General features: G+C 38.1%; 1 protein-coding gene across 3 annotated transcripts in view; it reads left to right on the plus strand.

The window, feature by feature from the left end:
- IPP (intracisternal A particle-promoted polypeptide) overlaps positions 1-13691 on the plus strand; it is a 40740-nt gene that overhangs the window by 24968 nt on the left and 2081 nt on the right. For 2 of the 3 annotated variants that reach the window (XM_032430026.1, XM_032430035.1), the window contains 2 exons: positions 1677-1897; positions 11193-12506. In XM_032430026.1, coding sequence (XP_032285917.1) covers positions 1677-1897; positions 11193-11417 — 446 coding nt within the window. In that variant the 3' untranslated portion in view covers positions 11418-12506. Of the gene's footprint in view, positions 1-1676; positions 1898-11192; positions 12507-13691 lie in introns of those variants that run through there. The other variant, XM_032430045.1, reaches the window with a different exon arrangement.

Here is a 13691-nt window from a genome sequence, read left to right on the forward strand (position 1 = left end):
CAGGGGCTGAGACTGAAAGTTCCCACACGCAAATCATAGGTTTGGCTCCTTTGGCAACCACCCCCCATCCTTAAGTGCTTTCCCAAAGTTACCTCATTAGCATAAAAAAAGACAACCCTGATCATTCTTAACACTTTGGAAATTCCAAGGGTTTGGGTTGCTGTGAGCAAGGAATTGTGGATGAAGACCATATATAGATGAGAAATAAATAAATATATATATATATTTTATAATTTAATTTTTTTAAGACTTTATTTATTTGAGGCGTGGGGAGAGAGAACATGAGCAGGGGGAGGGGCAGAGGGAGAGGGAGAAGCAAACTCCCGCTGAGCAGGGAGCCCCACACAGGGCTGGATCCCAGGACCCTGGGATCATGACCTGAGCCAAAGGCAGACGCATAACGAACTGAGCCCACCCAGGCGTCCCCCAATTATGTATTTCTTATAAATCACAGTATTGTATCTTCAAAAATCATAGAGCTAGAGAGGCATCTTGGAGATTATCTATTTCAACCCCTTTATTTCTAGATGAGCAAGCTGAAGATCAGGAAGGTTGTGAATTGTCTTTTCCCATAGCTGGTTACTGGCAAAGCTGAAGCTAGAACCCAAGTTCACTGACATTTAGCTCACATTTCTTAAAATGCCATTCTTTATAACTTATAGCTCCTCATTGTAGATTGTCAGAACCATTAGTTTCAAATCAAATTTAATAAGAAACTCACTGTGAATTATATTCTATTGTAATCTAGTAATTGATCCTGAATACCTTAATCTACCCATATAACTATTCTAATTTGAATTCAATTCACTATATCCATTTGAGCAACAGGTAGGCTGTCACCAAACAAGGCCATATCATTCCCAGTTTAAGTGCATGGCATTTTTTTAGGGGAAAAAAAAATCACTCTCCCTTTCCTTTTTTACCTCATGGTAGCAGTGATTCTGGAACTTGAGATCATCAAGCAGACAATAAGATGGGAAACCTTGTCTGACTGTTTTGTTATAGCATTATAAGTTCTTTGAAAAATAAATGTCACTTAATTCTTTTTAAAGATGTATTTATTTATTTTAGAGAGAGAGCACGTGCGTGGGGGTGGGGGAAGGGCAGAAGGAGAGGGAGAGAATCTTAAGCAGACTCCATGCTTAGCATGGAGCACAACGACACAGGACCCTGAGATCATGACCTGAGCCGAAATCAAGAGTTGGATGCTTAACCGACTGAACTACCCAGGCACCCTTTAAATGCCACTTTATTTATTTATTTATTTTTAAAAGATTTTATTTATTTATTTGACAGAGAGAGAGACAGCGGGAGAGGGAACACAAGCAGGGGGAGTGGGAGAGGGAGAAGCAGGCTTCCTGCTGAGCAAGGAGCCAGATGTGGGATTTGATCCCAGGACCAGGATCATGACCTGAGCCAAAGGCAGACGCTTAACCATCTGAGCCACCCAGGCGCCCCTAAATGCCACTTTAAATTATACCTCTAATTCTTTGTAACATGCTTAAATGTAAGCTATGATATACTAGACAGAAGTCAGTTTTCTCTCTTAAAGGATAATGTGAGCCCTACATTAAAATATGACATCAGCGTAGCAGACATAAATCACAACTATTACTTTTTATAATTATTTATATTCTATTTTCTGTAGCATCTGAACAAAAATATTGTGTTTCCAGGTTTAATTTATGTAATTGGGGGCATCAGCAATGAAGGAATAGAGCTTCGTTCTTTTGAAGTATATGATCCACTTTCTAAGCGTTGGTCTCCACTTCCTCCAATGGGAACCAGGAGAGCATATCTTGGTGTGGCTGCACTCAATGACTGTATCTATTCTGTTGGAGGGTGGAATGAGACACAAGATGCTCTTCATACTGTAGAAAAATATTCCTTCGAAGAGGTAGGTTGGATGATTTCAGATGCTTAATATGCTGTTATTCTTTTAATGCCTATAAGATCTGTAGTGATGTGCATTCTTTTATTCATGATATTAATCATTTGTAGGGTTTTTTTTTTCTTTTCAGAGCACCAACTTTGGTGTCATAGGTTTTTTTCTGTTGATTGCCCATCTTCTGTTTCACTGATTTCTGTTTTTATCTTTTTTATTTCTATTTGTTTTTTGTTTAATTTGCACTTTTTTCTAAATTAAAGTAGAAGCTTAAATGATTTTATTTATTTATTTATTTATTTATTTATTTATTTGAAGATTTTATTTATTTGACAGAGAGAGACACAGCGAGAGAGGGAACACAAGCAGGGGGAGGGGGAGAGGGAGAAGCAGGCTTCCCGCGGAGCAGGGAGCCCGATGTGGCGCTCGATCCCAGGACCCTGGGATCATGACCTGAACCCAAGGCAGAGGCCTAACGACTGAGCCACCCAGGCGCCACCTTTCAGCACTGCTTTAAGTGCATCCCCCACATTTTGATATGTTGTATTTTATTTATTTATTTATTTGGTTATATTTTACTTAGGATTTATCTTGAAATACCTTCTAATTTCCCTGGTAATTTCTTTTTTGAGCAGTGAGTTGTTAGAAGTATGTTATTTAATTTCCAAATATTTGGGATTTTCCAGATCTTTGTATTACTTATTTCTAATTTAATTCCATTGTGATCAGAGAGCATACTTTGTATGATTTCTGTCTTGGTAAATGGTTCTATGTCTGCCTAAAAGGAATTTGTATTCTGCTGTTGTTGAGTGTAGTAGTCTATAAATGTCAGTTAGGTCAAATTGGTTAGTGTTGTTCAAGTCTTCCCTAGTCTTTTTAACTTGTGCAATTGTTTTGTCAATTATTAAGAAAGAAGGATTGAAATCTTCAAGTGTAATTACGGATTTGTCTGTTTCTCCTTTCATTTTTGTCAGGTTTTACCTCAGAAATGTGGGAGCCAAGGGCATGTGCCATTTTGGCATCTTGATTATTTTATTATTTTATTAAAGATTTATTTATTTATTTGAGAGAAAGAACTTGAGCAGGGGGAGGGACAGTGGGAGAGGGAGAGAAGCCGACTCCCCTCTGAGCCAGGAGCCCGCCACAGGGCTCAATCGCAGGAACCTGAGATCATGACCCAAGCTGAAACCAAGAGTCAGATGCTTAAATGACTGAGCCACCCATGCGCCCTTGGCATATTGATTATTTTAAATAAAAGTTACTTAAGAGACAGGCTATGCAAGAAGGACTTTCTGACCCTCCTCTGTCCCCCTAAAAGCAGGAAATAAATCTCTTATTTGAAAGGTACTCTCCTTGTACCAGGAGGTTTAAAAAGGCATCTGTATCACCCAGATGGGAAATTTAGAGCCAAGAAGAATGTATAAACAACCCTTGTTACTTTTTTACTAATTTATTATCAGAGCCCAAATTCTCTTTAGAATTCCTTACTAATTAAAGCTCCTAAAGTTAATTTTACTTTTAATTTTACTTTGTCCTGTCAGTTCCCCACAGATTTATTGTCTCTGTATAAAAACCACCGTGGTCACTTCTTTAGGTCTCAATTACATTATTGGGCCTCTGTGTGCAAGTAATAAAACTTTTTTTTCTCTTGTTAATCTGTCTGATGTAAATTTAATTCTTAGTCCAGCTGGAAGGCCTTAAGAGTAAAGGAAGAATTTTTCCTTCCCTGCGCATATTTTGAATCTCTGTTATTAAGTGTGTACAGGTTAAGATTATTGTCTTCTTGATGAATTTGATCCTTTTCATAGTCATGGAATATTTGTCTTTATCTTTGGTAATATTCTTTGTTCCTAAGTCTACTTTGTCTGATATTAATGTAACCACTGATGTAGCTAAGCTATCTTTTGATTATTATTTGCCTGGTACATCTTTTTCTTCCTTTCCACTTTAAATCTATCTACATCTTTATAAGCTGCATCTCTTGTAAGATAACATATAGTTGTAGTCTCTTTTTTTATCCAGTTTGACAATCTCCAACTTTCAAATGGAGTCTTTAGAGTTTTTACTATTTATATGTAATGTAATTACAGATATGGTTGGTTTTTAGACTCCTGTTTTGCAGTTTTTCTATTTGTACAATTCATTCTTTGATCATTTTTCCCCTTTTCTGTCTTTATGTTGATTGTTTTAGTATTCCATTTTATCTCTTTTATTATCCAATTAACTATAACACTTCACCTTTTAGTGGTTACTGTAGAGTTTACATTATGTATTATATATATTTATACTATACATATTACTGTATCAAGGTGACCTTCGAATAATATCATATTACTTTACTTTCTTGTTCTTTTTCTTTTTTTAATTTTAAACCATTTTTATTTATTTATTTATTTTTAGCTCTCTTTTTTTTAAGATTATTTATTTATTTATTAGAGAGAGTGAGTGATAAAGAGAGTACAAGCAGGGGGAGTGGCAGAGGGAGAAGCAGGCTCCCCACTGAGTAGGGAGCCTGATGCAGGGCTTGATCCCAGTACCTGGGATCATGGCCTGAGCCGAAGGCAGACGCTCAACTGACTGAGCCACCCAGGCACCCCAACAGTCAGTTATATTTAAAATAAATTTTTTAAAATTTTATTGTTATTATTATTTTTTAAAGATTTTATTTATTTATTTGACAGAGAGAGACACAGCGAGAGAGGGAACACAAGCAGGGGGAGAGGGGGAAGCAGGCTTCCCGCAGAGCAGGGAGCCTGATGCGGGGCTCTATCTGAGGACTCCGGGATCATGACCTGAGCCGAAGGCAGACGCTCAACGACTGAGCCACCCAAGCGCCCCTAAAATAAAATTTTAATGTTCAAGTCTTTTATAATTATGCCTATATTAATCATTCCTAATTCCTAGTTCTTTTTTTTTTTTAAGATTTTATTTTTATTTATTTATTTGTCAGAGAGAGACAGCAAGAGAGTGCACAAGCAGGGGGAGCAGCAAACAGAGGGAGAAGCAGGCTCCCCGCTGAGCAGGGAGCCCGATGCAGGACTCGAACCCAGAACCCCGGGAGCTGAAGGCAGATGCTTACCAACTGAGCCACCCAGGCGTCCGAATCATTCCCACTTCTATTGTTTTGTGTAGAACTAAGTTTCTGTCTCATAACATTTTCTCTTAGCATGAAGAACTTCCTTTAGTATTTTTTTTTTAAGTGCTGGTCTGCTGGCATTTATTCTCTTAGTGTTCATTTTCTTTCTTTCTTTTTTTTTTTTAATATTTTATTTATTTGTCAGAGAGAGAGAGAGACAGAGAACACAAGCAGGGGGAGCAGCAGAGGGAGAAGCAGACTCCCCGCTGAGCAGGGAGCCTGATGCAGGACTCGATCCCAGGATCCTGGGATCATGACCTGAGCTGAAGGCAGACGCTTAACCAACTGAGCCACCCAGGCATCCCTTATTGCACTATTTCTGATGGGAAGTCAGTAGTCATTCTTATCCTTGTTCCCTTGTATGTAATGTGTCTTTTTTCCTTTGGAGGCTTTTACAATTTTCTCTTTATCATGGGTTTCCAGTAATTTGATTATGGTGTGTCTTTTTGGAGTTTTGTGTTTAACCTGTTTAAAATTCATTGAACTCCTTGAATCTGTGGGATTATAGCTTCCATCAGAGTAAATGTTTTCAGCCATATTTCCTCAGATATTCTCCTGCTCTTTTTCTGAGACTCCAATAACATGCATGTAAGACCACTTTAATATTGTCCCACAGGTCACTGAGGCTGTTAATTTTTTTTTTTTTAAGATTTTATTTATTTATCTGACAGAGAGAGAGACAGGAGAGAGGGAACACAAGTAGGGGGAGTGGGAGAGGGAGAAGCAGGCTTCCCGCCGAGCAGGGAGCCCGATGCGGGGCTCGATCCCAGGACCCTGGGATCATGACCTGAGCCGAAGGCAGCCGCTTAACCGACTGAGCCACCCAGGCGCCCCCAAGGCTGTTAATTTTTTTTCTCTCTGTGCTTCAGTTCATTTTTGTTTTACAGCTTCATTGAGATATACTTAATAAAAATTGTGTAGATTTAAGGTGTATAATATGATGTTTTGATACATATTGTGAAATAATTACCAAATCAAGCTAATTAACTTATTCATCACCTTATAGTTTCCTTTTCCTTTTTTTCCCATTTAACTGAAGTCTTTATTAGCCATTCTAATTTTTTAAAAAATTCCAGTGTAGTTAAACATACAGTATTATATTAGTTTCAGATTCTCTTTTCCTTTTTTCGTGTGTGGTGAGAGTTGCTCTCTTACCAAATTTCAGGTATACGATATAGTATTATGAATTATAGTTACCGTGTTGTATATTAGATCTCTAGAACTTATTCATCCTGCCAAACTGAAATTCTGTTCACTGTGCTTCAATTTGGATGGTTTCTCTTGCTGTGTTTTCAAGTTCATTAATCAACATTGTCTCACTTCTAGTTTGCAGTGTCTAATTACATTTGGGGAATTTTTCGCTTCAGATATTATATTTTTTAGCTCTAAAAGATTTTTTGGTTGTTGTTTTTAATATCTTCCATTTCTCTCCTCATCATGTTCATGTTTTCCTTTAGATCCTTGAACATATTTATAATATCTGTTTTTAAGTCCTTGTCTGCTGATTTCATTATCACCATCACTTTTGGACCTGTATCTGTTGAACTTTTTCTTCCTGTTTGAGTCACCTTCTTCCTGCTTTTCCACATTTCTAGTAACTTCTGATTGGATGGCGGACACTGTGAATGTTATTTTGCTGAGTGTTTGGATTTTATTTTCTTCTTTTAGGAAGTATTGAGTTTACTTTTGGTAAGCAGCTAAATTATTTGCAAATCAGACTGATTCTTTTGAGACATATTCTTAAGCTTTGTAGGGAAGAGTAGTAGAGAGTAGTCTTTCCTTTAGGTCTCCTACTAAATAAAGAATGACCCTTCTTGAGTCTCTACTGAATGTCTTAGCTGTTCAGCAAGGTGTCTTTATTTTGGCTAGTCAAAACTAGAATGTCATCCAGCTCTGCTTGAGCTCTGGGTATTGTTCAGCTTACAACTCCTATAATGGAAAACAGTTTCTCTAGTCACAATACTTTTGACACCAAATGTGTGGGTTTTCCATACTGAGCTGTTTTCCAGTTCTCTATGGTCACCAACTAGGTACCCTCAAGTCAATTCATTTCTGACCCTAACAACCCCACAGGTTAAGAGCTCAGTTTCTCTCTTTTTTAAAAAAAATATTTTATTTATTTATTTGACAGAGAGACAGTGAGAGAGGGAACACAAGCAGGGGGAGTGGAAGAGGGAGAAGCAGGCTCCCGGCTGAGCAGGGAGCCTGATGCGGGGCTGGGATCATGACCTGAGCTGAAGGCAGATGCTTAACAACTGAGCCACCCAGGCGCCCCAAGAGCTCAGTTTTAAAAGATTGCCCTTCACTTTACATACCAGTTTCAAGTAGTGGGTCCTCAGGTTGACCACTGACTTATTTACACTTCTCTGACTTGGCTACAAATTGGGGGTTCCCATAATCCTTTCCTCAGGTTCAATAATTTGTTCTAATGGCTTACAGAACTCAGGGAAACACTATGTACTATTAGTGGTCTATTATAAAGGATACAAATGGATAACCAGATAAAGAAGTATGTAGAGCAAGGTCCAGAAGGGTCTTGAATGTAGGAGTCTCTGTAGAATTTGGGGTGTGACACCCTCCTGACACATGGATGTGTTCACCAACTTGGAAGCTCTCTGAACACCATAGTACAGAGATTTTATGGAGGCTTCATCATGTAGGCATAATTGATTATTAATTCAACCCCCAACCCATCTCCCCTCCCCAAATGATAGGGGGTGGGGCTAAAACTTCCAAGCTTCTAATTCTGGCTTGGTCTTTCTGGTAACCAGCCCCCATTTCTGAAGCTATTTAAGGAGTCCACCAAGAGTTGCCTCATTAGGACAAAAGACACTTCTATCATCCAGGGAATTCCCAGGGATTTAGGAGTTCTGTGTCAGGAACTGGGGCCAGAGGCCAAATGTATACTTCTTGTTATATCATATCCTCCTATGAGTTGTTCTTTGCCTGTTTCTCATGGAGTTTTACTTTATGCATTGCACAGATTAGTGGCATTCAGCTAAAGACACAAGGGGATCTCTGGCAGTCTTGCTTGCAAATCTTGGCTGCTTCAACCTCTCTAAACTCTGATCTCTGTCTCCTAAATCAGATTACTTTCATGCTGTGCTTGGGAATTCCCTTCCCTGTGGTGTTCAGAAAGCCCCACCAGACAGAAAGCCTAGACAACCATGAAGCTCACCTTCTTTGTTTCTATTTCTGAGTGATCATAGTTTTTCATTGTCTGTTGTCTGGGAACTTTTCTTAGGTTTTGTCTACTTTTCTAGGTCTTTATGGCAGAAGGACAGCTTTGGTAACAATTATTCTATTGTAGCTGTAAGTGGAAATCCTTCCTATGTCATTTTGACATGTTACCATCATTCATTGAGCATGTCTTTACTTTCTAGCATAATAAAATATTTCAAGCTCATTTTTTACTTTCTCTGCTCTAGCCCTGAAATCAGCCATTTCTCTAAGAAGCTCCACTTCCTCCTAGTGAAGGACAGTATTTAGAAACCAAGGTCTAGGCACTCAGCCTACCCATGGCTACTGGAATATTGCTGCTTCTAGGCACTCTCAGTAAACAGAGCTAGGAATACATGTACCTGTATACATGTATGTATTCACACACATATTCATTTGTAAGTATTTCTTAACATTGTAAGTCTTATATGTTATAAAACCACGAGTTTATAATGATAACTCAAATTCCAGTGCAGTATCTCAGATTCTTTCAGGCCTTCCCCATTTCCATGTTTGTAAATACTTTCTCCGTTAGTTAAAAACTTGGCTTCTAGTATTCTCCGTATACTTCACCCTTGAACAACATGGTTTTGAACTGTGTGGGTCCACTTATACATGGATTTTTTTTCAATAAATACAATATAGCACTGTAAATGTATCTTCTCTTCCTTATAATTTTCTTAATAACATTTTCTTTTCTGTAGCTTACTTTATTTTAAGAATTTAGTACATAATACATACACAAAATATGTGTTAATTGACTATGTTATTGGTAAGGCTTTTGGTCAACAATGGGCTATTAATGGGGTGCCTGGGTGACTCATTCAGGTACGCATCCAACTCTTGATTTTGGTTCAGGTCATGATCTCCGGGTTGTGAGATTGAGCCCCACATCAGGCTCCACACTGGGTGTGGAGCCTGCTTAAGATTCTCTCTCTCCCTCTGCCCTTCTCTCCCTTCCTCCCCGTCTCTAAAAAAAAAAAAAGCAAACAAAACAAAACAAAAAAATCCCAGTAGGCTATTAGTAGTCAAGTTTTTGGGGAGTCGAAAGTTTTACATGGATTTTCTTTTTTTTGGTTTATTTTTAAATTTATTTATTTTTATTTAAATTCAATTAACATACAATGTATTATTGGTTTCAAAGGTAGAGATCAGTGATTCATCAGTCTTATATAATACCCAGTGCCCATTATATCACATGCCCTCCTTAATGTCCATCACCCAGTTACCCAACCCTGTACCCATCTCCCCTTCAGCAACCCTCAGTTTGTTTCCTATGCTTAAGAGTCTCTTATGGTTTGTCTCCCTCTCTAATTTCATCTTGTACCACATCTTCTTCTTTTTTGTTTTTTAAGATTAAACCAGCTATACGTATTTTTGTGAATATCTCTGTCTTCTAAAATATGAGTATTTGGGGGGCACCTGGGTGGCTCAGTTAAGTGTCTGACTCTTGATTTCAGCTCAGGTCATGATATCAGGGTCATGAGATCTAGCCCTGTGTTGGGCAGCATGCTGGGCGTGGAGCCTGCTTGGGATTCTCTCTCTCCCTCTGCCCCTCCCCCTGCTCGTGTGCTCTCTCTCTCTCCAAATAAATAAATAAATAAGAGTTTTTTCAGCTGTGCCAACTTGTCATAGATTCTGTAATTTCAGATTCCCTTTAAGAAATGTCTGTTCATGTCTTCTACCCATTTTTTAATTGCGTGATGATAAATGATGATTATTTTGGTATTGAGTTGTAACAGTCAGTACTTTATATATTTTGGATACCAACCGTTTTATCAGATATGTCATTTGCAAATATCTTCTCCCAATCAGTAGGTTATCTTTTAGTTTTATTGATTGTTTTCTTTGCTGGGCAGAAAGAAGCTTTTTATTTTGATGTAATCCCAATAGTTTATTTTTTTTTATTTATTTATTTTTTTTTTAGATTTTATTTATTTATTTGAGAGAGAGAATGAGAGAGAGAGAGAGAGCATGAGAGGGGGGAGGGTCAGAGGGAGAAGCAGGCTCCCTGCTGAGCAGGGAGCCCGATGCGGGACTCGATCCCGGGACTCCAGGATCATGACCTGAGCCGAAGGCAGTTGCTTAACCAACTGAGCCACCCAGGCACCCCCCAATAGTTTATTTTTGCTTTTATTTTTTTCTTGCCTCAGGAGACATATCTAGAAAAATGTTGCTACAGCCAATGTCAGAGAAATTGCTGCCTGTACTCTCTTCTAGGATTTTTATGGTATCAGGTCTCACATTTAGATCCTTATCCATTTTTAGCTTATTTTTGTATATGGTGTAAGAAAGTGGTCCAGTTTCATTCTTTTGCATGTAGCTGTCCAGTTTTCCCAACACCATTTGTTGAAGTATTCTTGTTTTATAAAATAACCTCTTAACCTGGAAAGATCATTCTTACAAGAATAGGTTTCCAACTCCTGGTCTATACTACCTTTCTGAAAATATGTTTCGCAAATTATTGACTCCACTGGATGGTCTTTGAAAAAAAGGATTCCATGGTCAATAACTTGGCAAGTGTGATAGCAATATCATTCTCTTGGAGATTTATAAGGTCATTAGCATATTAAAGCCTTTTAAAAGCCCTTCTGTGTATAAGCTTTTTTCTCCTTGGAGCTTTGTGGGTTTGTGTTGTTGTATTACCTACGTGTATTCCATAGAACAGTTTCACAGAATGCCTTCCTATATAGGTTTTCTAGATTATCTCCTGATCATGATTTATAGTTCATCACAGACATGTTTTTCAATTGTTTTCCTCTAAATTCGCTACTTTGTCTATACCTGCTCAAACATTCCCTTGAAAATGTCCTATATATATATTTATATGACTGGACTCTCAGTTTGAAATTTAAATATGTAAAAAGAGCTAGAGTATTTGATTTCTCAGCAGTTTTCTCTATTGTCATTTTATGATTCTGCTAACTTTTTTTTTTTCCCCCTCTTAACCAGGAAAAGTGGGTTGAAGTTGCCTCAATGAAAGTGCCTAGAGCAGGCATGTGTGTTGTGGCAGTCAATGGGCTTCTGTATGTTTCTGGAGGTCGATCTTCCAGCCATGATTTCTTGGCTCCAGGTACCTTGGACTCAGTTGAAGTTTATAACCCTCATTCAGACACATGGACAGAAATTGGTAACATGATCACCAGTCGTTGTGAAGGAGGTGTTGCTGTACTATGAAATATAAAGCATAAGGGAGCACAAGAAACATTTTGAAAATATAGGATCTGACTCTTTGCAAATCACACATGTATTTGGTGATAGGATCCTCTGATTCTATTGAGTTTTCCATGTATTTGGTAGATAAATGACTAAAGAATGATTTTTCTAAGAATTTGTGTAGGGAGAGATATGGAATATATCCTAAATTAATAAAGAACTCACACAAATTTGCCAAGCTTACCAATAGGAATGCTGTTTATGCTCTGGAATTCTCCTCTTGGGGGTAGAGTCCTATTTGTAAAAATGATTTGCTAGAAGCTTCTTGGCAAATAGCTCCATTAGCTGCTTCTCCAGTGTCAGCCAAGCTGTAACATGACCCTTATGTGATGTAAGAATATCAATGAGGCAGTTTAAAGATGTCTGTCATTCATGATTCAGTATACGGCACAATTTTCCATGGCCACAGTTGAACCTACAGAGAAAGCCAGTGAAACAACTCCCTACTTTTATTTGTTGCCAGGAGTTTTCACTAGCCCCGAACTTTTTATTGGCAGCAGGTACACTGGGAGGGACATGTGGGAAATATCTAGCTATCTCTGTAGATGTTTATATAGATAGGTAAGTTTTTGCCTGTTGATAACAGGATTAAAAAAGCTTTTGCTCTCTTACATTTTTTGTCTTAATGCTGAAAATGCAAGTGAGGAATTACTGGAGGTTCTTAGTGACAGTCCTTTAGTGCAATTGGATGATACAGTGGATGACAGAGCCCAGTGAGAGATATGTACCTCTTAAGTTTCTTTCCTATTTTCTAAATAGTTAATCAAAAATATCTGCTTGGCTTTGGGAAGAGGGAATTTTATTAGACTATCAAGCTTTGTGAAGCTTACTTGTACTTGGGCAATCCTAAGTATGAACTTAGTACAAAGCCTACTGTCTGGTTTGGAGAAGGTGGAATTGTAGGTGCCTATGAAGCTTTTTATAGACATTGACAAAAGCGTTAAGGTGAAAGGCCTCTGATCCAAAACTGCTTCTCAGAACTTTTCATTTTTCCCCCTGAGAAACTTTTTTTTTTTAAGGTTTTATTTATTAATTTGACAGACAGCGAGAGAGGGAACACAAGGGGAGTGGGAGAGGGAGAAGCAGGCTTCCCGCTGAGCAGGGAGCCTGATGTGGGGCTCCATCCCAGGACCCTGGGATCATGACCTGAGCCAAAGGCAGACGCTTAAGGACTAAGCCACCCAGGCGCCCCCCCCCCCCCCCCCGCCCGAGAAACATTCTATGTTCTCTGTCTGGTTCTGAGAGGAACATTCTTTGTGTACCTGATCACTTTTAGTTATTTCTACCAGTTGCTTGGAGCCATACGTATATTAAAGGTCTTACATACATTTAGGTTTATCTAATGATTCCAGGATTTGATTTGTATATTCCTGATTTCCCCTTTTCCTTTTTTTTTTTTTAAGACTTTATTTTTAAACAATCTCTACACCCAGTGTAGGGCTTGAACTCAACCCTGAGATCAAGAGCCAGCAAGGCACCCAATTTCTCCCTTTTCTTTCTTAAAGTCCTTCAGTGTATTATTACAGTGTATCAGCAGCTTATTTAGATAGAAAATCTTTGTCGGTAAGCGTTAAAGACTCAGGTAGCCCTCATATCTAAAATATTTGGATTGGCCCACAAGGATACTTCGTTTCATAACTTAACCATATGCATGTACTAAGAAAAGCTTATATAGTATAGATAGAAAGCTCTGTGTCTTCTTTGGGGTATCCTAAAAGTCTAAAGGGTCATAGGTGACTGGTGAGATCTATAACATGTCAAGGAATGACATAATTTCTAGATTATTTAAACTCCATGTGCCTTTAATATTTCTCTACAGAGAATCTGCATTCTGGTTCAAAAGAGATTTACAAAATACTCCTATAATTTAATTCTCATTATTGCCTGGTGCCAACCTGAATTGGCACTGTGAAGGGAGGCATTTTGTACTGCTGTGGCAGAAACATTCAAGACAATCTGTGTTTGGGCTTAATGGATCTAGACAATCCCTGTAAATAGATAATTATAAAAATGCGTATTATTATATTATCATCTAGGTAATGACATGGTCTTAAACATAATGTACTAATAAAGTATGTTGATTTTTGCTTTTTCTTGTATTACTCATTAACTTAGTTTATTAGCAGTGTTCCTAGATTACCCAACTGTAATAGGATTGCCCAAGTTTTTTTACTGTTTTGTTTTTCCTTTAGGGACCTCCACATTTAGTTCTTACATTTAAATCTGTTTCCTGAG

The sequence above is a fragment of the Phoca vitulina genome, unplaced genomic scaffold (assembly GCF_004348235.1).
Source record: "Phoca vitulina isolate PV1807 unplaced genomic scaffold, GSC_HSeal_1.0 scaffold2, whole genome shotgun sequence".
Lineage (NCBI taxonomy): Eukaryota > Metazoa > Chordata > Mammalia > Carnivora > Phocidae > Phoca > Phoca vitulina.